Raw genomic sequence first — 25,799 nt, forward strand, 5'->3', positions numbered from 1 at the left:
CACACAAAACCATGCTGATTTTCCACTGATCATTTCTTGCCTCTCCAAGTGCACATAAACCCTATCTTTCAGGATTATCCCCAACAACTTAGCCAAAGTCAAACTCAGGTATAGATATCCTAGGCTTCTCCTTACATTCCTTTTTAAGGAAAGGCTCAACATTAGTGAATCTCCACTCACCTGGCACCTCACCTATAGTTATAGATGATACAAATATTTCTGCAAAAAATCAAATCATATTTTTCAAGAATAAAATTACATTTCATAATATATTTATAATTGATGTTTTAACCCTCAGTGTTCATTTGTTAGAAAACTTGGTTTGGCATTCACAAACTATACCCAAAGAGTGATTTGCAGCTGTGTCAAGATGGGGTGAAAATTGACAAATGGTGCATGAAATTAAAACAAAATCAGATACACAATATTTATTGGATTTGTTTTACAAAATTATGCCATGAATTCATATGGAATTGGTTCCAGCAGCTGTGGCTTGTTTGCCTTGGTTCGTACGAAGTGCGCTTTTCTGGGTTGAGCAGGCTGCAAAGTAGAAAATCAGTACATTAGTAAAATGGTATAATTTTGAAATTCATTTAGTTGGACCCGAGATAAATCAAAATTCTTAGAATCTAAACCAGTAACAGAACCACACAACAACTTGGGCAGTGGATCTGTGTGGGACTCTGGATCAATAAGGTCCCCAAGGCAAACAGATCAATGGCAGACTTGTTACAACAAAAGCAAAGTGTGACGTTACAGGAAAGCAGGTAGGAAATTAGTGGGGACTTCTCGCTTTTGATTTAGTCAAGACTGCTAATATAGCTTAACTTTACATATTATAATAATATATTCATTTTGTGGCATTTGGGTGTCACTGGCTGGCAAGCAATTATTGCCCACCCTTAATTGCCCATGATAAGGTGTGATGAGTTGCCTTCTTGAACAGTTGCAGTCCACCTACTGTGAGTTGACCTACAATGCCACCGGGGAAGGAACTCCAGGATTTTGATCCAGCGACAATGAAGGGATACAATATATTTCCAAGTCAGGATGGTGAGTGATTTGGAGGGGAACTTGAAGGTGGTGTTCCCATCTATCTGCTTCCCTTGTCCTTTAATGCAAATGAATATTTTACAACAAACTATATTTCTTTACTTGAAAAGAGTTGAGGGGTTCTGGATGTCTACCTGGAAAAATCTCTTTCCTGAGGAGGATCTTGCCAGAAACATTGATTCTCCTGATCAGGTGCTGCCTGACCTGCTGTGCTTTCCCAGCACCCTATTCTTAACTATGACCTCCAGCATCTGTGGTCCTCACTTTCCCCCAAAATCTCTTCCCAGTTTACACTTAAATAGGAATAAAGATAATAAAAGCAACGGTCTATATTCTATTTAGTTAAGAAAAATCTGGGGAGCTCAGGTCTGTGTTTTGCACATCTGATGGAAAATCCTAGGGACCCCGATGAACACATGTGCAGGAAATGCAGTCGCTGGGAGCACTAAGATGCAATGATGTTTCAGGATGTTCAAGCAAAAAGGGAATAGGTAACTGCCAAACAGAAAGAGCAGGCAGCGAATTAGGGAATCTCTTCAGTGCATCTCACTTGCAACTGTTTCTCAACCTCAACAGGACAGTTTACCTGCGGAGACCAGCCACAATTAAGGCCATGGCACCGTACGAAGTCCAGGATATGGGGTTGGGCAGGTGGGAGAGCAGATAGGGAACCAAAGCAGGAATTCAAAAAGGTAGTCAGATGCCACACAGTAGTATGCATAGGAAGACAAGGATAGAGCAGATGAATGCATGACTGGAGGGGTGCTGCAGGAAGGAGATCTTTAAATTCCTGATGAATTGGAATAGTTTCCGGGCAAGATGAGACTGGTAGAAGTTGGATGAGTGGGCAGCACAGTGGTTAGCACTGCTGCCTCACAGTGCCAGAGACCCGGGTTCAATTCCCACCGCAGGCGACTGACTGTGTGGAGTTTGCACATTCTCCCCGTGTCTGCGTAGGTTTCCTCCGGGTGCTCTGGTTTCCTCCCACAGTCCAAAAAAAAATGTGGTTAGGTGAATTGGCCATGCTAAATTACCCGTAGTGTTAGGTAAAGGGGTAAATGTCGGGAAATGGGTCTGGTTGGGTGGCAGGTCGGTGTGGACTTGTTGGGCCAAAGGGCCTGTTTCCACATTGTAAGTAATCCAATCCAATCTAAACAGGAATGGGAGCAACATCCTAGTGGGAAGGTTCATTAAAGCAGTCAGGAAAGATTTAAACTACATGGGCAAAAGCATAAGGTCCTGACAAGTACTGGAATGGGAGGAGTGATGTCAAGAGTTGAGATGCAACTAGAAATTGAAGTTTATCTGGGACAATCCAGCAGACAGAATCATAGAATAGATAAGAAAATTGAGTTTGGCAATGCAAAACAGGAAGGTAGAGTATGAAATCACAGATGGATAGAATTTGCAGTTCAACATTAATGGTTACAGGGTATTTTAGCGATATATTGTTAAGGAATGAATTACAGCAGTGAGGGGGATAACTTGGAAGGATCAAATAAGGACATATATGCAAAAGTAAAAATCACTAGGAGCAAACAATGTTGTCTGTGTTGACTAGGCTTTCAAAGAGTCAGGGATAAGAGGATCAAATGGAAAGACACTTCAGAGAAGTTAACAAATATAGCAGCAATAGGAGATTTTAACAACCCAAAATAACTCCGTTTTAATGAGCAAGCAAGAGAGAAGATGGAAATTCTTAAAAACTGTACCAAGTCCACCTTTTAGAGCAGGTAGATAGAAAGCTCCAACAGAGAGGGGGCAGCCCTGAATCAAGCACCCAGAAATCAGCTCAAAGATTGAAACCATATCAGTAAGGGTGCTGCAATAATACCATTTATTGCCACCATAATCTCACAGTAACAATACAGCTGAGTCCAGAAATTCAAGTAGTCAGACACCTCCCTTCAGAAATGACCATAAGCTTTGAAACGCCAGAACTTTCCACCCTAAAATCAGCATGTAGACTTCAGTAATGATCAAATGTAGATGGTGACACCCTTCAGCATCTGACTGATACATTAAATTGCACTTGTGGTTGGGATGGCTATTTAACGTTGAAGGCATGACTCCGTTCCTACCTGACGTTTCAGCTCAACCCAGGTCCCCGTCTCCTTTGCTGCTCTCTTGGCCTCTTCATTAGCTTTCACTCGCTGCAGAAAGCTGTCCCTGCTTTTTGAATGTTTAATATGCTCAATACGCACATTTATTCTCTTGGCGAGGATCTTGCCCCTAAAATGTAATTCAAAACCATTAGATTCAGAGTACCATTAAAAACCTTAACACCTGGAGTTCTTAATCGAAATTAAAGGGTTAAATTTGCTTGGATGACCTGCAAGAAACTGGATGTCCTGAGACTAGGGTGCGATGCCTCTGACTTACAGCAGATTAAGGAAATTCCCATTCCCATCTCTTGGTAGTCAAAGCCATTTCATGGCCATTTACTAGTTATTCAAAAGCCATTTACATTGTCACCTCCTACTATTTACATTTTCATCCCCCTATTCAGAAATCAATAAGAACATTATAGTTGGAATTCTGACTATTTCCTGTAGTTAAAAATACAACTCACACCAGACCGGAGGTATTTTAGGGATGATTTGCATTACATTGTTACGGGAGGTGATATGGTCACTGCATTGTGCCCTGAGGATAGCATGTGACTGTGGTGGAATGGTTGTCTTGTGAGCATTACTAACTAATGTAAAGATTTTGCATAAAGGAAGTGCTGTTTCCTTTGTTAACACAGTGATTTTACAATGACCCTGTAAGCTCTATGAGGTGTGTGTTAAAGGCTCCTCCAGAAAATCTGTACTGTATTGTGCTTAATAAAATTTGGTTGCTGTTCAAATTTGGTTGAAGTTAGTGTGTTGCAGTTGCATTAAGTGTGTAAGGACCTCAGGTAAAAAAGAACACTAATTAGTTTAGCATATCAAAATATTAAAAAACTGAAACTTACTTGGCCAGCATAATCGTTTTATACCTTATGCTATCCAAGTGGTTCAGCTTTAAATTTCAATGTACTTCTAGATTTATTATACAACAGGATTCTAAATTTAAATTAAACAACTCATGTTGTATTGAGACTATTCAGTGCAGCGTCTTCTCAAATTAAGAATTTCAATACTTGCATATACATTTTGTGTGAGCAACATCTTGCTAAATCAAAATCAACTATAAAAATACATCAAATATCCAGAATTGAAAATGTACCTTCAAGGTGAATTCCAACTACAACTCACAAACATCAGAATATAGGATAATAAAAGCTTTGTCATAGAGATGTACAGCATGGAAACAGACACTTCGGGTCCAACCCTTCCTATTCATATACCCATCCAAATGCCTTTTAAATGTTGCAACTGTACCAACCTCCAACACATCCTCTGGCAGCTCATTCCATACAAGTACCACCCTCTGCGTGAAAACATTGCCCCTTAGGTCTCTTATATCTTTCCCCTCTCACCCTAAACCTATGCCCTCTAGTTCTGGACTCTCCCACCCCAGGGAAAAGACTTTGCCTATTTATCCTATCAATGACCCTCAATTTTATAAACCTCTATAAAGGTCACCCCTCAGCCTCAGACGGTGAAAACAGCCCCAGCCTGTTCAGCCTCTCCCTGTAGGCTTAGATCCTCCAACCCTGGAAACATCCTTGTAAATCTTTTCTGAACCCTTTCAAGTTTCACAACATCTTTCCGATAGATGCAGCCTCTCTTACCCTTCCTGGAGTTAACCTTTAACACTATGGCAGTCCCAGTCGATGTTTAGAAAGTTAAAATCCCCTACCACAACTACCCTATTCTTCTTACAGATAGATGAGATCTCCTTACAAGTTTGTTTCTCAATTTCCCCCTGACTATTGGGGGGTCTATAATACAATCCCAATAAGGTGATCATCCCTTTCTTATTTCTCAGTTCCACCCAAATAACTTCCCTGGATGTATTTCCGGGAATATCCTTCCTCAGCACAGCTGTAATGCTATCCTTTATCAAAAAAAAATGCCACTTCCCCCCACCCCCCACATGCATCCCTTTCTATCCTTCCTGTAGCATTTGTATCCTGGAACATTAAAGCTGCCAATCCTGCCCATCCCTGAGCCATGTTTCCGTAATTGCTATGATATCCCAGTCCTATGTTCCCAATCACGCCCGAGTTCATCTGCCTTCCCTGTTAGGCCCCTTGCATTGAAATAAATGCAGTTCAATTTATTAGTCCTACCTTGTCCCCACCTGCTTGGACTCACTTCTGCTCTCTGCTCTACATGTCTCAGATCGATCTCTTTCCTCACCATCTCCCTGGGTCCCCCCCCACCCCTTACTAGTTTAAATCCTCCCAAGCAGTTCTAGTAAATTTCCCTGCCAATATATTAGCCCCCTTCCAATTTAGGTGCAATCTGTCTTTCTTGTACAGGTCACTTCTACCCCAAAAGAGATTCCATTGATCCAAAAATGTGAATCCTTCTCCTATACACTCCTATGTGAATCCAGCTCCTCAGTCATGCATTCATCTGCTCTATCCTCCTATTCCTGCCCTCACTAGCACTGGGAGTAATCCAGATATTACTACCCTTGAGGACCTCCTTTTTAAACTTCTGCCTAACTCTCAACCTTTTCCCTTCCAATGTCGTTGGTTCCAATGTGGACAATGACCTCTTGCTGGCCCCTCACCCCCGTGAGAACATTCTGCACCCTCTCAGACATCCTTGACCCTGGCACCAGGGAAACAACACACCATTCTGCTTTTTCTCTGCTGGCCACAAAAACGTCTGTCTGTACCTCTGACTACAGAATCCCCTAACACAACTGATCTCTTGGAAGCTGACGTATCCCTCATTGCATTAGAACCAGTCTCAACATCAGAAACTTGGCTTTTCGTGCTACATTCCCCTGAGAATCCATCACCCCTACATTTTACAAAACAGCATACCTGCTGGAAATGGTTATGTCCACAAAAGGCTCCTGGATTAGCTGCCTACCTCTCTTACCCTTCCTGGAGTTAACCCATCTATGTGACTGTATCTGAGACTTTCCCCCCCTTCCTATATCTGCCATCCCTCACATACTGTTGCTGTTGCAAATTGCTCAGCGCTATCTATCTTATCTCTCCAGCCGAACCACATGATCTGGTAAGATTCGCACCCAACAGCATTTATGGCAGATATAATCCGCAGTAACCCTTAAACTCCCTTTAAACTCCCACATCTGACAAGAAGTACAGATCATTATGAAGGAACAAAAATGGCCTTTGCAATCTACAGACCCAGAAAATAACACCGTCTTATTCCTCTACAAACACTGCCCCAGGTTAAATTAATAACAATGACTTATATTTTAAGTTTATTCAAGAGACTTATCTCCAAAAACATATAATCAAGAGAGAATCCGCTATACTCACTACTGCAGCCTCTCTCGGACAGGCTTAAAACTACAATTAACTTATCTGATTCTGTGCTGTGAACTTCACCCAACAGTTCCTCCAAGATTAGTTGTGAATTTCACTGTTTGTTAATTTTCCCAGATGCACTCCGATGTCCAGCGATACACGAATTCAGACAGGTTCTCTGTCTCCTGCACTGTCCTCACCATGTTTCCTTTGTCTGCTCTTCTCCCTTTTAAAACTGCTGTTGTTTTGCCTTTTCCCCCCCCCCAAAGTTCTAAAACAATGCAACAATAATTGCTGCTCCTGCAATTCGAAGGAATCACCTCCAACACCTAAAATACCTCAAGAAAAAAAAAGGAGCAGCTCTTACAGCCAGAAACTTTTCCTGTCCTCCATCTTGGATTACCCAGAACCCTTCATTTGTTCAGAGCTGCTCCTTTCTTTAAGGTATTTTAGGTGTTGGAGGTGATTTCCTCAAATTCCAAGTGTTTTATATACTGTTGCATTGTTTTGGAACTTTGAGGTACAAACGATCAAAACAACTGCACTTTCAAAAGGAGGCCAACAGACAAAGACAAGTGACCACATGCTCAACAGAAAGAAACCTATACTGCTGTCTGATACAGTAGTAAATCTGCAGTTACTGCCTTTGCTGTTTAAGTTAGAGTTCAAGTATCTGGACATTGGAGTGCATCTAGGAAAACTTAAACGGCTAAATTCACAGCTGACTGTGGAGGAGACTATGTGAACAAGCTCACAGCACAGGAACAGATAAGAGCACAGTTTTTAAGTGTGGCCTTGCTGTAAATCTACAATAGTAAGAAGAGTGGGTTCTTTATTGATTATGTTTTATTAAGATCTGTCTCTTGATTAAATTTTAAAAATATAAGCCAGAAGTATTAAGTTAGCCTGGAGCAGTGCCTTTCTAGAACAATAAGAGAGTGTGCTATTTTCTGGGTTTGTAGATTGAGAAGGAACAAAGATGGTTTTAGTAGAGTGATGTACTTATCCTGTCAGATGTGGGAGTTTAAGGAGAGTTTCCATGTTACTGATGATTATGTCTGCAGGAAGTGTCTTTGGTTGTGAATCCTATCAGATTGCATGGATCGGTTTGAGCGGCAGTTAGAGGCAATAAGGAATTTATAGGAACTAGTTATAGGAAGGGAGAAGAGCTGCAGGTACAGTCAGGGTTAACTCCAGGAAAGGTAGGAGTGGTAGGCAGGTAGTACAGGAGTCTCCTGTGCCTATCCCATAATCGAATGCCAGATAATCAAGGTTCCTCTGTATAAAAGGTTAGGCAAGAAATTAAAAAGGAAGTCCTCAAGGGTTGTAATCTCTGGTTTACTTCCAGTCCTAAAAGCTAATGAGGGCAGGAATAAGAGGAGAGAGCTGACTGATACATGGCTAAGAAGCTGGTGCAGGGGAGAAGGGTTTGCATTTTTAGATAATGGGAATCTCTTCTGGGGTAGAATTGACCTCTGCAAGGGAAGAATACATCTGAATTGGAAGAGGACTAATATACTGGCAGGAATATTTGCTACAGCTGTTTGGGAGGATTTAAACTAGGAAGGGTGGGGGTCCCAGGAAAATAGCGAGGAAAGAAATCAATCTGAGAAAGGGACAACTGGGAAAAAAGGGAGGTCAAACAAAGTCAGGGCAGACATGAACAAAGCTGATAAATTAAACGGCATTTATTTCAATTTGAGAGGCCTAACAGATTAGATTAGATTACTTACAGTGTGGAAACAGGCCCTTCAGCCCAACAAGTCCACACCGCACCCGCCGAAGCGCAACCCACCCACACCCCTACATCTACCCCTTACCTAACACTACGGGCAATTTAGTATGGCCAATTCACCTGACCAGCACATCTTTGGAGTGTGGGAGGAAACCGGAGCACCCGGAGGAAACCCACGCAGACACGGGGAGAACGTGCAAACTCCACAGAGTCGCCTGAAGCGGTAAATGAACCCGGATCTCTGGCGCTGTGAGGCAGCAGTGCTAATCGCTGTGCCACCGTGCCGCCCACAACAGGGAAAGCAGATGAACTCAGGGCATGGTTAGCAACATGGGACTAGGATATCAGAGCGATTACAAAAGCGTCACTCAGGGATGGTCAGGACTGGCAGCTTAATGTTCCAGGATACAAATTCTACAGGAGAAAGTGAGGACTGCAGATGCTGGAGATCAGAGCTGAAAAATGTGTTGCTGGAAAAGCGCAACAGGTCAGGCAGCATCCAAGGAGCAGGAGAATCGACGTTTCGGGCATAAGCCCTTCTTCAGGAATCATCTTCAGGATTCCTGAAGAAGGGCTTATGCCTGAAACGTCGATTCTCCAGCTCCTTGGATGCTGCCTCACCTGCTGCGCTTTTCAAACAACATTTTTCAGCTACAAATTCTACAGGAAGGATAGAAATGGGGTTGGGGGCATTTTTGATAAGGGATAACATTACGGCTGTACTTAAGGAGGACATTTGGATGGAACTGAGAATTAAGAAATAAATGACGACGTTACTGGGATTGTATTATAGACCCACTCACCGCACACCCCCCCCCAAAAGACGGCAGGAAATTGAAAAACAAATTAAAAAGGAGACTTCAGTTATCTGTTGGAAGAAAAGGATGGTTATACTAAGAGGTTTTTACTTTCCAAACATAGACTGGGACTACCACAGTGTTACGGATTTAGATGGAGAGGGATTTGTTAAGTGTGTAAAAGAACATTTTCTGATTCAGTATGTGGAAGTACCTACTGGAGATGCTGCAAAGCTTGACCTACTCTTGGGAAAAAAGGCAGGGTAGGTGACTGAGATATCAGAGGGAGACTCTTATTGCAGATTCTCCCTAAACTCCCACTTTGGGGCCAGCAAACATAATTCTATTAGTTTTTAAAATAGTGATGGAAAAGGACACACCAGACCTAAAAGGTAAAGTTCTAATTGGAAGGCCAATTGTGATATTATTAGGCAAGAACACTTGATAGTGAGTAGATGTTTCAGGATAAAGGGACAGCTGGAAAATGGTAAGCTTTCAAATTGAGATAAGGGGAATCCAGAGACAATATATTCCTGTTAGGGTGAAAGGCAAGGGTGGTAGGTGTAGGGAATGCTGGATGACGAGAGAAATTACATTTTGGGCAACAACAAAGGGAGCATATGTCAGATACAGACAGCAGGGATCGAGTGAATCGTTATAAGAGCATAAAGGCAGTACGAGTATACTGAAGAGGGAAATCAGGAGGACAAAAAAAAAAGGGGACAGGCAATAGACTTGCCAAACCGGGTTAAGGAGAATCCAAACGGACCTTATAAATATATTAAGGACAAACGGATAACTAGGGAGAGAATATGGCCCTCAAAGAGCAGCCAGGCAGCCTATATGTGGAACCAAAGGAGATGGGGAAATAGTAAACAAGTATTACGCATCAGTGTTGACTGTGGAGGTGGTCATGGAAGATACAGAATGTGGGGAAATAGATGGTGACAGCTTGAAAAATGTCCATATTAGAGGTGGTGGCGCTGGATGTCTTGAAACACACAAAAGTGGAAACATCCCCAGGACCTGATCAGGTGTATACTAGAACTCTGTGGGAAGCTAGGGAAGCGATTGCTGGGCCCCTTGCTGAGATATATGTATCATCGATGGTCACAGGTGAGGTAACAGAAGATTGGAGGTTGGTTAATGTGTTGCCACTATTTAAGAAAGGTGGTAAGGAAAAACTAGAGATTAATAGATTGTGAGCCTAATGTCCATGGTAGGCACGTTCTTGGAGGGAATCCTGAGGGACAGGATTTACGGTATGTACATTTAGAAAAGAATGGACTGATTAGGGATAGCCAGCATGACTTTGTGCGTAAGAAATCATGACCCATGAAGTTGATTGCATTTTTTTAAAATAGTGAGGAGGATTGATGAGGGCAAAGTGATGGATGTGGTCTATATGGTCTTCAGTAACGCATCTGAAAAGGGCTCCTCATGGTACACAGGTTAGCAAGATTAGATCTCATGGAATTTGGGGAGAACTAGCCATTTGGATACAGAACTAGCTCAAAGGTAGAAGATAGAGGGTGGGGTTTAAGGTTACTTTTCAGACTGGAGGCCCATGAACAGTGGTGTACCACAAGGATCGATGCTGGGTCCACTACTTTTCTTCATTTATATAAATGATTTGGATATGAACATAGGGGGTATAGTTAGTAACTTTGCAGATGACACTAAAATTGGAGGTATAGTGGACAACAAAGAAGGTTACCTCAGATTACAATGGGATCTTAGTGGGCGGCACGGTGGCACAGTGGTTAGCACTGCTGCCTCACAGCGCCAGAAACCTGGGTTCAATTCCCGCCTCAGGCGACTAACTGTGTGGAGTTTGCACGTCCTCCCCGTGTCAGCGTGGGTTTCCTCCGGGTGCTCCGGTTTCCTCCCACAGTCCAAAGATGTGCAGGTCAGGTGGATTGGCCATGCTAAATTGGCCGTAGTGTTTGGTAAGGGGTAAATGTAGGGGTACGGGTGGGTTGCGCTTCGGCGGGGCGGTGTGGACTTGTTGGGCTGAAGGGCCTGTTTCCACACTGTAAGTAATCTACTCTAATCTTGATCAGAAGGGTCAATGGACCGAGAAGTGGAGTTTAATTTAGATAAATGTGAAGTGCTGCATTTTGGAAAGACAAATCTTAGCAGGAATTAATGGTAATGTCCTGGGGAATGTTGCTGAACAGAGACACCTTGGAGTGCAGGTGCATAGCTCCTTGAAAGTGGAGCCTCAGGTAGATAAGATAGTGAAGGCGGCATTTGGTATGCTTTCCTTCACTGGACACAGTATGAGTGTTGGGAGGTCATGTTGTGGCTGTACAGAACATTAGTTAGGCCACTTTTGGAATATTGTGCACAATTCTGGTCTGCCTCCTATTGAGAAGAGATTGCAAAACTTGAAAGGGTTCAGAAGAGATTTACAAGCATGTTGCCAGGATTGGAGGATATGTGCTACAAGGAGAGGCTGAATAGGCTTGGGCTGTTTTCCCTGGAGGCTGAGGGGTGACTTTATAGAGGTTTATAAAACCATGAGAGGATTGGATAAGGTAAAGAGACAAGGTCTTTTCCCTGGGGTAGGGGAGTCCAGAGCTACAGGGCGTAGGTTTAGGGTGAGGGGGGAAACATTTAGAAGGGACCAAAAGGACAACTGTTCCACCCAGAAGGTGGTGCGTGTAGGGAATGAGCTGCCAGATGAAGTAGTAGAGGCTGGTACAATTGCAACATTTAAAAGACATTTGGATGAGTACATTATTAGGAAGGGTTTAGAGGGATATGGGCCAAGTACTGGCAAATTGAACTAGATTAGGTTAGGTTATCTGGTTGACATTGACAAGTTGGACCAAAGGTTCTGTTTCCATACTGTACATCTCTATGACTCTATGTAATAGATTAAACTAATTGAATCAGAGGCAGATCATGCCTAACATATCTGATAAAATTTTGAGAGGTGCTCAGGTGTGTAGATAAGGGTAACAAGTGATGTAGTTTATATAGACTGGAAAACTACCTTGGACAAGATCTCAAATGGGTAACTCAAAAAGGTAAGAGCATACAGAATCCAGTGCAACTTGGCAAGTTGGATCTAAAATTGGGTTAATAGTAGAAGACAGAGGGTAGAGATAGAAGGCTGTTCGTTTGACTGGATGTAGTCTCCAGTGGTATAATAGATCTGTGAAGCTGGCAGTACAACGTAATAGACTGGTTAAGAAAGTATATGGGATACTTGCCTTTATTAGTTGCAGAATAAACAAGGATTGCAGATGAAGGGCTTGTGCCCGAAAACGTCAAATCTCCTGTTGCTTGGATGCTGCCTGATCTACCATGTTTTTCCCAGCACCACACTTTTCGCCTCTTTATTAGCTCATAGCATAGATTATAAGAACAGGGGGCTGGCTCATCATGCAATTGTATAAAACTTTGGTGGGTTAGACCACAGGTGTAGTACTGGGTGCAATGGAGGTCAGAATATAGGAAGGATAACGGCAGTCAATTGGGTGCAGAGGAGATTGACTGGGATGTTGCCTGGGATGGAGTATTTTAACTATGAAGAGAGAGTAGATAAGTTCAGGTTAGTTTCTTTAGAACAGAAGAAAAGATTGGATAGAAAACAGACATTTATCTGAAATGTCAGTAAGAAGGTGACATAACTTTGAAATGTAAGGTGGGAAGATTGAAAGAAAAAGGTATTTGAGCCAGGAAGCCCAACAACTTTTAAAAATAATATTTCAATGAGTATTTGAAACGTCATTATATTCAAAGTTATAGGTCAAGTGTTAAGTGAAACTAGTGTAGATTTAGAGTAGTTTTTGGTGATGCAGACTCAATGGACTGAAGGGCCTCTTTTTGTGCTTCCATGATTCTATATTATTTTGATGTACACAATGATCCTCAAGTTCAAAAATGAACGGATATGTGCCATTTTAAAAACTACTTTCACAATTAGGATACAACATTAGAAAGCAGCTGAGGTAAGCTGACAATAAAAATAATGGCAGCAGAACGTAGCCAATAATCCTGAAAAAGTGAAATTAGCTTGCTTACCTAGTTAACGGTTAACAGAATTAGCAAGAAATGAGAGTGAATTCCTCACAGTTTCTATTAGCGTTTTGAAGTAGAGTGGGCATCCTTTTGAGAACACCAGGTGCAATTCCCTACGTTTGCATTATTTTGCATGGTCAAACATTGTAACAGTGTTATGTGCCATTCACAATGCAGTTTGTGAACTTCCCACTGTGTATTAATCATGAAAGTTTAAATACCGAGAAAAGGTTACCAAAAATCTATCGAAGAATTTCATTTATAACTATTCTTGAGACAAGTCTTATGCAGCAGATCCAATGATATACTTTCATAATCAATTACTTTAACCCAAATGTGAAAACCATCAGTCCACAAATGAGGACTTATTACAAAGTCTTAAAACTTAGACTTAACATCAAGATGGCGCAGCAAGAGTTTTCTCCAATATTCTTAAATGTTCCCTCTGACAGGAACCAAGTCATGTTATGTATAACATGCTTGGGTTTTTAAAAGGACATTTTACTCTACCCCATTTGAATGGCCAGTAGAGACATGACGTGTCTTATTGGCAAAGTGAGAGGGGTGACAAAATTGATTACACAGCATTAAACAGCTCATACAGTGTATCTGGCCCATTACAGTGTCATGCTAAACTGTCAACTATACAATGTATGTGCTGACTGGGACTGGTTATTCAGTACCGAAGCCACTGGAACTAGGAATACCAAACAATTTTCTCACCAATTTCACCCACCTCCCAACAAACTGGTCATAACTCAACATCCAATCCAGACTTAAGCTTCAAAAAGTATTTTGCCCACCCCAAGACAGAATAGTGATGTGCAGTACTGTTTTTAGCCTACATGCAATTGAAATTCTTTTGCACCCTTCCTGTGGCAAACTCAAATTATTTAGAATCATAGAATCCCTAGAGTGTAGAAACAGGCCACTTGGCCCAACAAGTCCTAAGTGACACTCTGAAGAGTATCCCACCCAGACCCATTCCCCTATTACTCAACATTTCCCTTGACTAATGCCCCTAACCTTCACATCCCTAAATACTATGGGCAATTTAGCACAGCCAAGTCACCTAAACTGTACATCTTTGGACTGTGGGAGGAAACCAGAGCGAGGAAACCCACGCAGACACAGGGAGAACATGCAAACTGCACACAGTCAGTCATCTGAGGCTAGAATCGAACCTGGGTCTCTGGCACTTGAGGTAGCAGTGCTAACCACAGAGCCACAATTTAGCACCCGCCAGCCTACTCTCCACAACGAGAGCTCATCCAAACTTTTGATACCTCTTCCAACATAACCAAACTGTAACATCTATTCATATAGACACTTCTGTGCTTGCATTCTTACGCACTCTAATACCCTTGGATACTCCCGTCAATTCAACTCTATCCTCCAAAGCTTTCTTCAGAACCCCCTTCTCATTTTAAGTCGAATTGAAAGAGTAAAATTTTAATCAATTGTGCTTCTACAAACTGCACAAGATAGTATGGCATGATATAGTTTGGCTACATCAGCTTACAACTTTCTTCCTATTCAGGTACCTTTAGCAGGAAGCTACAAGAAACTCTCTGGTGGCCCCATCTATGTACTGTCTTTAAGCTGCTGCATAGAGAAAGGTCAATTTTCAGAAATCAAGTGGTATCCAGCTCCATCTCTCCCTGACTCAATGTCTTCTTAACATCTAGTCTTAGACAAGCTGAAAATTTCTCCAATTAAGCATTAGAATCACAATCATCTTGCGGTCAACACCATAAACACGAAACACGTTCCAGCGTTTTAACCACGTGACCCACTATCTCAGGCTGAAACAGACTGCTGGCAATTGTAAATATTCCATTAAATTCTGAGCTGAGATCCATCAAGAATTCTTACCATCTATAGGCAAAGTACACTCAACTCTGCCTACCAACAATCATGCCCAAGTCTCCATCAGATTTGAATGTTGCAACGTTTTAATGTGAATGTTCCACATTTCAACACCTTCAGTTTATAAATTCTGTCCCCCTTCAGCAAAATCCCACTCACCGCTAATCACTCATTTGTGACGCCCATAGATCCAAATTAAAATTTTAATCCAGTTCTAAAATTTTTTATTGCCCCATCGTTGCTTAACAAATCCCCATTCTGAAACTATTCCCTTCATTGTTTGGCAATTTTCTAAACAAAATCTGCAATTTTTTGGATGTTTCCAAAGATTTAAAAGGACTACTTAAGTGCAAAAATTTAAACTGTTCATACTCACTTGACTTGTTTGTTGACAATAATGCCTACAGCATGCTGTGTAACATTATAAATTCTTCCAGTCTTGCCATGGTAACATTTGTGGGGCATACCCTTTTGCACAGTGCCTGTGCCCTAATGAAAGAGAGACAGTTTAGCACCTCATCTGTTCAGTCATGAAGGGGAATTTAATTTATTAAACATGGTTCAATTAAAGTAAGATAGGTTCCAGACCGTCATTTATTGCCCATGAGGTTGCTGAGCTATATTCAGTGTCATACAGCACCAAAGAGGCCATTTAGCCCACCAAGTCTGCACCAACCTATATACAAGAATCGCACTTTCCAGCACTTGGTCCGTCGAAATGTTATGACATTTCAAGTGCTCATCTACATAGTTTAAGGTGGAGATGATTTTTCCCATAAGTAGCTGTTCCCAGTCTATGCTGGTACGATCTTACCATATTTTAATAAAATCTGTCTTCCACTAATCTAAACCCTGTCTTTTATTTTTGCAGATTCTCTCAATAACAAACAATTTGTAATGTTGCAGTTGTGATCCCTAAAATGCTCCCCCCCCATTGTCCCCTCAACTACTTGCCTGGTTTCATGCCGCAAAATCAGGTCAAGCAGTGTGCCATCCCTTGTTGAACCTTCTACGTGTTAATATAAAAAGATCGCCTGAATGCATTTCAAGAAATTCAACCCCTCTAAATTCTTTACACAATGACCATTCAAATTAATATTGGGAAAGTTGAAATCTCCTAAATACCCTATTAGTATTGCAGGAAATGCAATCTGAATATAACTGCGTAGAAAGTGACAATCAAACAAAACTTGTGATATAGCAGTAATGTCTCTATCTCTGAACCAGAGAATCTGGGTTCAAGTCCCACCTACTCCAGAGGGGTATAACAGTAGTTTCCCTGCTCCGGACCAAGATGCCCAAGTTCTAGTGCCACCTGCTCCATAGGTGTGGAAAAACATGTCTGAACAAGTTGATTAGAAAAGTAGATTAAAGAGGAAGAAGCCAGGAATGCACAACAGGTCAGAATAGAATGAATGGCATGTGTACCTTCCACATATACAGTGTTAGCTGGGAAGTCCTAATTATCATGTAACATAGGTAAGGACAGTTCTTTAATCTTGCTTCACTTTGAAGATAAACAAGATTAATTCATCTAAAAGAACCAATCTTATATTAACTTTAGAAAACTCAATTAATGAGGCAATCCTACTTCAACCTCAATCTTTCTCTGCACAAGAAACATATCATGTTGAACGCGAAAAAATCTTATGAAAGGCCTCCAGCAATGTGAAGTTTAAATTAGGACAATAACAAAGTAAAGGCCTAAGATAAATCATGCTTCTCATGAATATACAATCACCCAAGAGTACTACTGACAGCAACATGAAACACTACAAAATACACAACTACCTCAAAATTCTCAATATTTATGCTTCAAAAATGATATAGGGAGTGCACTTTCTCATAACTTCTGATGCAAATGCGTAAGAGTATAACGTGCGAAAATGCAAAGTTGCTCATTATGTAAGGGACATCAAAAGAGCAGTACTTAAATGGAGAAACTCTGCAAAAAGTTCCAACGCTAAGGGACTTTTGGTGGGATGGGGTGGGTGTACTTGTACTTTAAACAGAGAAAGCTACCACACAAATGCATAAGGTAATAAGAAAGGTTAATGGTACATTGGCCCTTATTTCAAGGGAGTTTGGAGCATAAGACTAATGATGTCTTCCTGCAACTGTACAAAAGGTGCCGGTGAGTCCTCATCTGTAGTACACTGAGCTGTTTTGGCCCCCTTAAAAAGAAAGATGATTTCACTGGAGGCCATTCAGAGAAGGCCCATTAGGATGATCCTAGGTAGGGAGGGATTGTCTTATGAACAAAGGTTAAAGAGGTTGGAACTCAACTTACTTTGGCTTATCCTAGAATGAGAGATGATCCAATTGAAACATACAGGATTCTTAAGGGGCTTGAAATAGTAAAGGCTGAAAGAAAGGTTTCTCTCACAGGAGTCTAGGACCAGAGGGCATAGAGTCAAAATAAAGGGGTGCCAATTTTAAGATTGAAATGGAGGAGGAATTTCTTCTGAGGGTGGAGAGACATTGGAACAACTTGCCACAGAGCCGTGGGGGCAGAGTCCTTGTGTATACTTAAGGCTGAGAAAGAGATTCTTGATCAGTAGGGGAACTCAAGGGTTACAGGAAAAGGCAGGATAGTAGATGCGAGGAATATAGAAATCAGTTATGATCCTACTGAACAGTGGAGAACTGCCTACTCCTTATGGTCTTATAATGGCCACATACCTTAATGTCAACAATATCACCTTTCTTGTAGATACGGAAGTAAGTAGAGAGGGGAACAGGCCCTAAAACAAAACAAATCTATTTTAATTCCAAGTTAAACAATTAAAACTAAGCAGTGCACATTATTTACCAAAAAAAGCTGCAAATTCTTTATATAGTATCCCAAGGAGACAATTCCAGAAAAATTTTCGAACAGGCAAATCATGCCAGTCAATCTAATTAAACCCTTTGATTAAAAAAAAGCAAAGATTGACAGGAAAGAATGGAAGATGTCCATGTCAATCAAGTATCACATAAAAGTCTAAGAAAATTGCTGCTCGTGAAAAGGAAGGCCAGAGAAAAATCACATTCAGGGCAGAAAACAACACGTCATGGTGCATGGTTATTCTCTAGACTTAAGGACAGTGGTGTGCCCCAAAGTTCAATGGATACTAAATCACAGTGAAATCTCAACTTGCCAAATGTCCAAATTTGGAATGATAGCCAAATATAACATAAGTACAGGATGATGCATTTAGCAAAAAATATCGGATGTAACATGAAGACTGCTGTGATCTTTGATAACCTGCTGATCTTTGCAGAGCGTATCAACTGGACCAGGCTTAGGTGAACACACCTACTCTGTACCCAGCACACCATGAACAATTGAGTTGCCACCATTGCTCTCAATTTCTCATGAGTAACCAAGCTCCAGGATTAGTCATGCCTTCCAGGACAACAATGGATATAAAACATTGTGTTTAGATAACAGAATTAGATAAGAAGTTTGTTCAATGTTGCGATGACTCAATAAGAGGTTTATTAAAATTATTCTTTGAAAAGAATGCTAACTTATTCATACTCCCTAAATAATTCTGGTTTGCTCTCAGTGCCAGTGAAATAATTTGCTCAACTTGCCTCATACAATCATTGGAGTTCAATCATCATTGAGCACCAGATAAAACAGAAATCCACATTACAGCATACCTTAACAGAATATAATAAACCCACTACACTAATATCTTACACATAAACACAAGTGTAATCAGAAAATTGTGAAATTCAATTGCATCCTGTATCCCAGAAGCCAGAGCCTTAAAAAATCCATGCAAATACACCACCCAATGCAGTGCAGATACCTGGTTTTCTCAGTTTGCTATCAAAAGCACAATTCAGCCATCAGTATCAACTCGAAGGTGCAACTCGTTCGTTTGCACAAATTGCCTAAATTATATTAGATTCAACTAGCCAAAAAAATCAATAGAAAGCTGGAACGAGATTCACAGCCCAGGAGTTAAGAAAAAGTACGAGAAAACACTGCATCTAACATTAATGCAAAATTTAAAAACAAAAAAAAAACTTATGAATTAAGGAATCTCACCATGTTTTCGGAAAGGCCTTGCAAACATATAGCGAGTGCCCCTCCTCTTGCCCCTGGTGTTCGTCATTTTGACCCTTCACTGAAGAAACAAAATCTACAGTTTATTTAGCATTCCTGGGGGGGGGGGGTTAAGAGACTCCCACAAACCGCACGTATCACGGCGCTGTTACTGAGAGCTGTTTAAAAATAATTGTATTACAGGAAGCCATTCAGCTCTTCGTGATCGTCCGAGCTCTGACAAGAGCATCTCAGCCGACATTCCCTATAAACCCTGTAGTCTTGTTTTCACGTAAGACAATTACCGTTAGACGATCTTGGCTGAACCTCCCCAAACCACATTCGATAATAGTCTACACCAGATCCAGGTAGGACTCTAGAGAAAAATCAATGACTGATACAAACATGGCTCCGGCCTGTCTCTTTCGCAGCACCTGACGATTAGATCTGGAGTCCCAAACGCTGGGCTACATACCACATTCCCACCCCTATTATCTTTATCCCTCTAACGGCAGAGGGAATAGTTTACTTCCCTCACATTGCCACATGCCCAGATCTCAGCGGCCATGTGGCGAGACTGAGGGTGCGGGAACAATTCAGAGCTCCCGCGTGGAAAAGAGAACGCCTCCCAATACCGTACGGAATTTATTCCCCCACGTCCTGCTCTCTAGCACATGATAAATTGCGATCGGCACACGAAAATCGGTTTTTACAATTTCCTGGGCCTGGTTTTTAATGACGACCCGAGCGGTGCTCCAACAACCCAATACCTACAAGATGGCGGAGCTGGCGGAAAGAGTGAGGAAGGACCCCAACTGCCTTAACATGGCAATCAGAGCTGTCCAGCCCAGTGCCTGTTCATGAAAAATAAACCGTATATTTTATTTAATCGAAAAGGCACATTGTTAAATGAATATCAACAATATATACACGCGTTCAGTGATCGCTTTTAAATTACGGAAGCGAAATGGTTTTGAGGATCCGCAAACTGACAGTCACGTGACTTTTTTCGAGGCGGTGGAATTCTTTGTAAAATTGAGATCATTTTAACACCAACATTTTAAGTGGAAGCTGATGTAGAATAAGGTGAATCTGAACCTTACAGAAGATTGTGTTGTAATAGTCAAGGATAATAAAAGCCTAGATCGGCTTTTTAAACGCCACATGAGGTGAATGGGTGGAGTTTGGATTGAGTCAGTGATTAATTGACGTGGGTTTGGTTACCTCCTTGAGTTCAATTAATCCATACTATAATTTACATGATAAAGTCTGACCTGTTTCACTCAACTCAGTTCAAAGTATGAATTATTGAATTGAGATTAGATTATTATCATGGGAATAGTTATACATACAATATTTAATGTTGCACTTGCATTGTAGAAATGGATAGTTCATACAATGAATTAATGCAAACCTTTACTGTATTTCTAATTGATGCGAGCTAATGTTTCAGAGTTACATAAATTCTGAAATTAACATTGATGATTGTTGCAATCACAACTGGTGATTATACTTGACAAGCCAGATCCAGAGTTAAATTTGACATTGTGGATCATATTTGTTTTTGCAGTTAGCTATTGTGATTGTTGGTCACGACATATTTACAAGTCTCCCAATGTTACTTAACAAGAGAACACTAAGCAAAGTTGTATAAATACAGTTCAGAAAAATCTTAACATTAAAAATAAGGTTTCAACCTGTTCCCCGGACTTCGGAATAACGAGGACTGCTGATACTAGAAGGTCAGAGTCGATAACACACAGGTCAAGCAGCATCAGAGAAGCTGGGGAGTCGATATTTCAATTCGGGACCTTTCATCTGATAAAAGCTCCCGACCTGAAATGTCAAATCCTCTGATGCTGCTTGGCCTGCCGTGCTTTTTCCGGCTCCATATTTTATCGATTTCAAACTGTTTCCCAGCAACATCCTTCAACAGATAATACAAAAATATCATTCATATAATAAATAGAAACAATTTTTAAAAAAATATTTCTTAGACTCCTTACACAGTTATAAATTCTTTCTCAAACAAGACAGTATAATTTGCTGGAAAAGATCTGGCAGCATTCGTGCAGAGAAATCAGAATTAACATTTCGGATCTTCTCAAAACTGATGTTAGGTGGAAAAAGTTTTTTTTATGCAGAAGTTAGGGGTGGGGATAAGGAGTAAATGACAGGTGGATCGTTATCCATTCTTTTGTCCATTTGTTCTCTCTTCTGAGGTTCTATCTCCACCTATCATTTCCTCCTTACAGCTTCCCCCTACCCTATGTTCTCCATTTTAAAAAAACAACTTTTTTTAAACAACCATCAATTTGGAGAAAGGGTCATTGGGCCCAAAAATTTTAACTCTGATTTCTCTGCAGAGATGCTGCCAGACCTGCTAAGTTTTTCCAGCAATTTTTGCTTTTATTTCTGATTGCCTGCATCCATAGTTCTTTCAGTTTTTATTAATTCTTTCTGCCAACTTGAACCTTATTCTCACAATTTAAAATCTTCTTTACAAGCTCCCTCAATTCGGATGCTTCACAAAATTAAAAACCTGGTGAGTGAAAATTGTTCACCTGCACAGCACTCCTGATTCTTTCAAGCTAAATGTACAACTAAATTAATTCCCCCAGTCCATTTTCCAAATTGTTCATGAAGACAGTCATATATATTTTCTAGTCAACCTGTTCAGAGATATTATTATACTGCTGGAGTGGTTGGGACTTGAATCTGGACCACCTAGTCCAGAGATAGGGACCACTACAAACCACTAAATGGAGTAATATAAGCATTTCATAAATTAACATCCCAAGTCACTTGATTGAATCACATGATTTAGAAATAATGGGTTTAGTTAATTGATCTCAATATTTAGTGATTTCTTTTTAAAAAAAGAGTTGACCTTCATAGAATTCTGAGCACAAAATCCACTTGCCTCTATTATAGCTTTTATTTGAATTTTCTCCACATCACATGAGTACATTTATAAAAGTATTTAATTGTTGGTAGGAGAAATCCCAAATGAGCACAATCTGCTCTTTTAAAAGCATAGTCAGTGTTAGGGACCAGAGCAAACCCCTCAAAGTATATTAAGAAGATTGCCTAGACCTTAACTTTTTCTTATTTTAAAGGTAGGTGTAAGGAATCATAAAGGTGTACAGCATGGAGACAGACCCCTCAGTCCAATTCGTCCATGCCAACCAGAAATCCGAACCAAATCTAGTCCCATTTGCCAGCACTTGGCCCATATCCCTCTAAATCCTACCCACTAAATGCTTTGGATGTTGTAATTGTACCAGCCCCACCACTTCTTCTGGCAGCTCACTCCAAACACGCACCATCCTCTGCGTGAAAAAGTTGCCCTTTAGGTTCCTTTTATATCTTTCCCCTCTCACCCTAAACCTATGCCCTCTGTTCTGGACTCCCTCACCCCAGGAAAAAGACCTTGTCTATTTATCCTATCCAGGCCCCTAATGATTTTATAAACCTCAGCCTCTGATGCTCCAGGGTAAACAGCCCCAGTTTATTCAGCCTCTCCCTATAGCTCAACTCCTCCCACCCTGGCAACATCCTTGTAAATATTTTTTGAACCCTTTCAAATTTCACAACATCCTTCCAATAGGAAGGAAACTAGAATTGCATGCAATACTCTAAAAGTGGCCAAACCAATGTCCTGTATTGCTGCAACATGACCTTCCAATTCCTATACTCAATGCTCTGACCAATAAAGGAAAGTACAGCAAATGCTTTCCTCAATATCCTATCTACCTGCGACTCCATTTTCAAGGAACTATGAACCTGCACTCCAAAGTCTCTTTGTTCAGCAACACTCCCCAGATCCTTATAATTAAGTGTATAAGTCCTGCTCTGATTTCTTTTCAAAAATGCAGCACCTTACATTTATCTAAATTAAATTCCACCTGCCACTCCTCAGCCCGTTGGCCCATCTGATCAAGATTCCATTGTACTCTGAGGTAACCTTCTTTGCTATCCACTACACCTCCAATTTTAGTGTCATCTGGAAACATACTAACTATGCCTCCTATATTCACATCCAAATCATTTAATTGGTGAAACTAATCAACGTTAAAAAAACACACTTAACTTTTACACAACATTTAAAATACAGACAAAATAAAAATAAAAGAATTGGCTTCACAGTTGCTCTATCAAAATGCTTTTGTTAATATGAATTTGCTATAACACAATTGATGAATGGGGAACACTGTTTCAATAGCGCGAACTTTTAAAGTGTGTTTTAGTAATAATGCGATTCTGGCCCCATTAGTTCAAATGGTGCTATTATATAATGCAATTTTTTTAATAACATGGGGTTGCATAAGAACGGAACTACAGCATTATAGGAGAATCGACTGTATATTAGCTAGTTTGAGTTAAGTTAAAAATCACACAACACCAGGTTATAGTCCAACAAGTTTATTTGGAAGCACTAGCTTTCGTAGCGCTGCTTCTTCATCAGGAAGTTGTGGATAGCTCCGAAAGCTAGTACTTCCAAATAAACCCGTTGGACTATAACCTGGTGTTGTGTGATTTATAACTTTGTACACCTCAGTCCAACACTGGCGTCTTCAAAGTGTGAAGTAAATGTTCCAATATAGTAACATCCCATAAATACACCATTGGCAAAGGCAAATTCAGGAATAAGAAAATGTTCACATGAAAAGTTAGCAGCAGGAAGAGAACCCCAGCTTTTAGCTGTAACAAAGAGGAATAAGAACTTCCAAATCCAGCTTCAACATCCCAGCAACTGCTGACAGCTAAAACTAAAAATCCCAATTCTGTAGAGGTTTGACCCCACCCATTCAAGTTGCTTCTATTGTTCCAACTGTAAAAAAACATGAGGCCTCACAAGCTGTTTACTTTATTGGCTTTGAGCATACCGCTCGTACTTCTGCCTCAACATTTCTTCACAAAAAAGATACAGGACAAAATACACATCCTAAAGCCATAGTGTCATCACATCAGTCATATGTACACTTTTTAATAAATCATTCTTGGGTGAAAGTTATAACCGGCAAGATCTATTGTAATTCCCGTGTGACCTTTTTGAAAAGCTGTCCTTTGTGGAGAAAGCACTCTCAAACTGCTGGGGAAGGAGTTTCAGGATTTGAATCCAACACTAAACAATGGCAATAAATCAGGATTGTTAAGTAATTGGAAGATGATGGTACTCCCATATAGAAAAAATATCATTGAATATTTCTAAGGCAGAGATAAATAGATTTTTGTTCGGCAAGGGACTCAAAGGTTATTGGGATTGGATCAGACCATGGAATTCAAAACACAAACAGATCAGCCATAATCCTATTTAAGGGCAGCGCAGTGTTGAGAGGTCAAATGTTCTGCTTCTGCTCCTGTTCCCGTTCCTATTTCCTATGTTTGGAAATGGCTGGTCTACTTCTCTGGGCAATGGTATCCCCAGCATTTTGATTCACTGGTGATTTCTGTAGATGACATGTAAACATTCTAAAGTGGTTCGTATCATCTTGTCAGTGTGGTTCATGCAACGTTCTTAAGAGACTTGACAGATTAGATGCTGAGCAAATGTTTATCTGGCTGGAGAATATAAAATATGGATCACAGTCTCAGAAGAAGGGGGACAGCAGTTTTGGATTGAGGTGATGAGAATTTTTTTCACTCACAGATTGGGAATCTTTAGAATTCTGTATCTGAGTGAGCTGAGCATATTCAGTTGTTTAATATTCTCAAGGCAGAAATCAATAGATTTTTGCATAGTAAGGGATGTGAGGATAGTTTAGGAAGATGGTGTTGAGGAGAAATTCTAACATAATATTTTTGTATGCAGGCTCAGTGGGCTCCTATTTGTTATGTTACTGTGTTTGTTAAATAGAGATGACCACATGGCCAGCATAATATATCTGCAAATATGTTATGATGATGTTTAGCATAACTGACATCCATATACGGGTGGTGTGGTGTTGATTCATACTTACCTAATCTTTTGCAGTACAGAAGACACATAAAGGTAAGTGTGCAGTTTTAATCTGATTAGGGTTCCGAATCCTTAATGGACTATCTAGATCATTACCTTTAGCAATATTTACACCTCAGTTGAGGTTAAGTTTCTATTTACTTCAGCTGGTAATGTCACTTTTCTGGTTAAAAACCACCCAATATGAAGATAGGGAAGTCCGATCTCATCAACATGATTTGAGTTCAGTAAAGGGTTTGCTAGGCTAATACTTGGAATGAGCAGATTGCTGTATGAAAGGCTAGACATGGTTGCCCTTATCCTCTGGAGTATAGAAGAGTCAGAGGTGATTTAATTTAAACATAAAAAATGCTGAGGGGACTTGACTAGGTGGATGTAGAAAATCTAGAACTAGCATCAATTTTGAATCTTTCCCCTTTCACCTTGAACCTGTGTCCTCTAGTTTTGGACTCCTTCCATCCTGGGGAGAGGATGGCTGTTTGACCTGTTCATGCCCCTCATGATTTTGTAGGTCTCTGTGGGGCTGCCCCTTCGGTCTCTGGCGCTCTGGGGAGGATGGTCCCGGCCTATTCGGCCTCTCCCTGTGTCTCAGACCCTCCAGACTTGGAAGCATTCTTGTGGATCTTTTCTGGACCCTTTTGGGTTTGGCAACATCGTTCCTGTTGAGCACCATGTTCCAGGGGTGACCTGGCAAATGTCCTGTGCAGCTGCGACATAGATTCCTGGCTGCTGTGCCCAATGTTCTGACCAGTGAGAGCAGGCATGCCAAACGCCTTCTTTGCCACCCAGAATGCCTGCAGCTCCACCTTTGGGGAGATATGGAACTGCACCCCAGGGTCTCTTGGTTCGGCAGTGCTCTCCAGGGCTCTACCATTAATTAGACTTGTTCACACAGACTCAACTGATATATTGGCCTTTACCATACA

The 25,799-nt window shown here is 40.8% G+C and overlaps 1 protein-coding gene and 2 non-coding genes across 3 annotated transcripts; all 3 read right to left on the reverse strand.

Annotated features, from left to right (window-relative positions):
* Positions 1-413: 413 nt before the first annotated feature.
* rpl21 (ribosomal protein L21) lies at positions 414-19,747 on the reverse strand. Its single transcript, XM_072577308.1, has 6 exons — positions 19,686-19,747; positions 18,915-18,993; positions 17,555-17,616; positions 15,249-15,361; positions 3,135-3,285; positions 414-540 (listed from the first exon to the last, which is right to left on the reverse strand). Exons 2-6 carry the CDS (start codon positions 18,979-18,981, stop codon positions 451-453), a joined length of 483 nt encoding a protein of 160 aa, XP_072433409.1. The 5' UTR covers positions 18,982-18,993; positions 19,686-19,747; the 3' UTR covers positions 414-450.
* Positions 13,438-13,572, reverse strand: LOC140481720 (small nucleolar RNA SNORA27). Its single transcript, XR_011961594.1, has one exon. It is a non-coding gene; the product is annotated as a small nucleolar RNA SNORA27 (small nucleolar RNA).
* Positions 18,415-18,487, reverse strand: LOC140481719 (small nucleolar RNA SNORD102). The gene has a single exon (XR_011961593.1). It is a non-coding gene; the product is annotated as a small nucleolar RNA SNORD102 (small nucleolar RNA).
* Positions 19,748-25,799: the final 6,052 nt, after the last annotated feature.

This window comes from Chiloscyllium punctatum, chromosome 9 (assembly GCF_047496795.1).
Source record: "Chiloscyllium punctatum isolate Juve2018m chromosome 9, sChiPun1.3, whole genome shotgun sequence".
NCBI classification, from domain to species: Eukaryota; Metazoa; Chordata; class Chondrichthyes; order Orectolobiformes; family Hemiscylliidae; genus Chiloscyllium; species Chiloscyllium punctatum.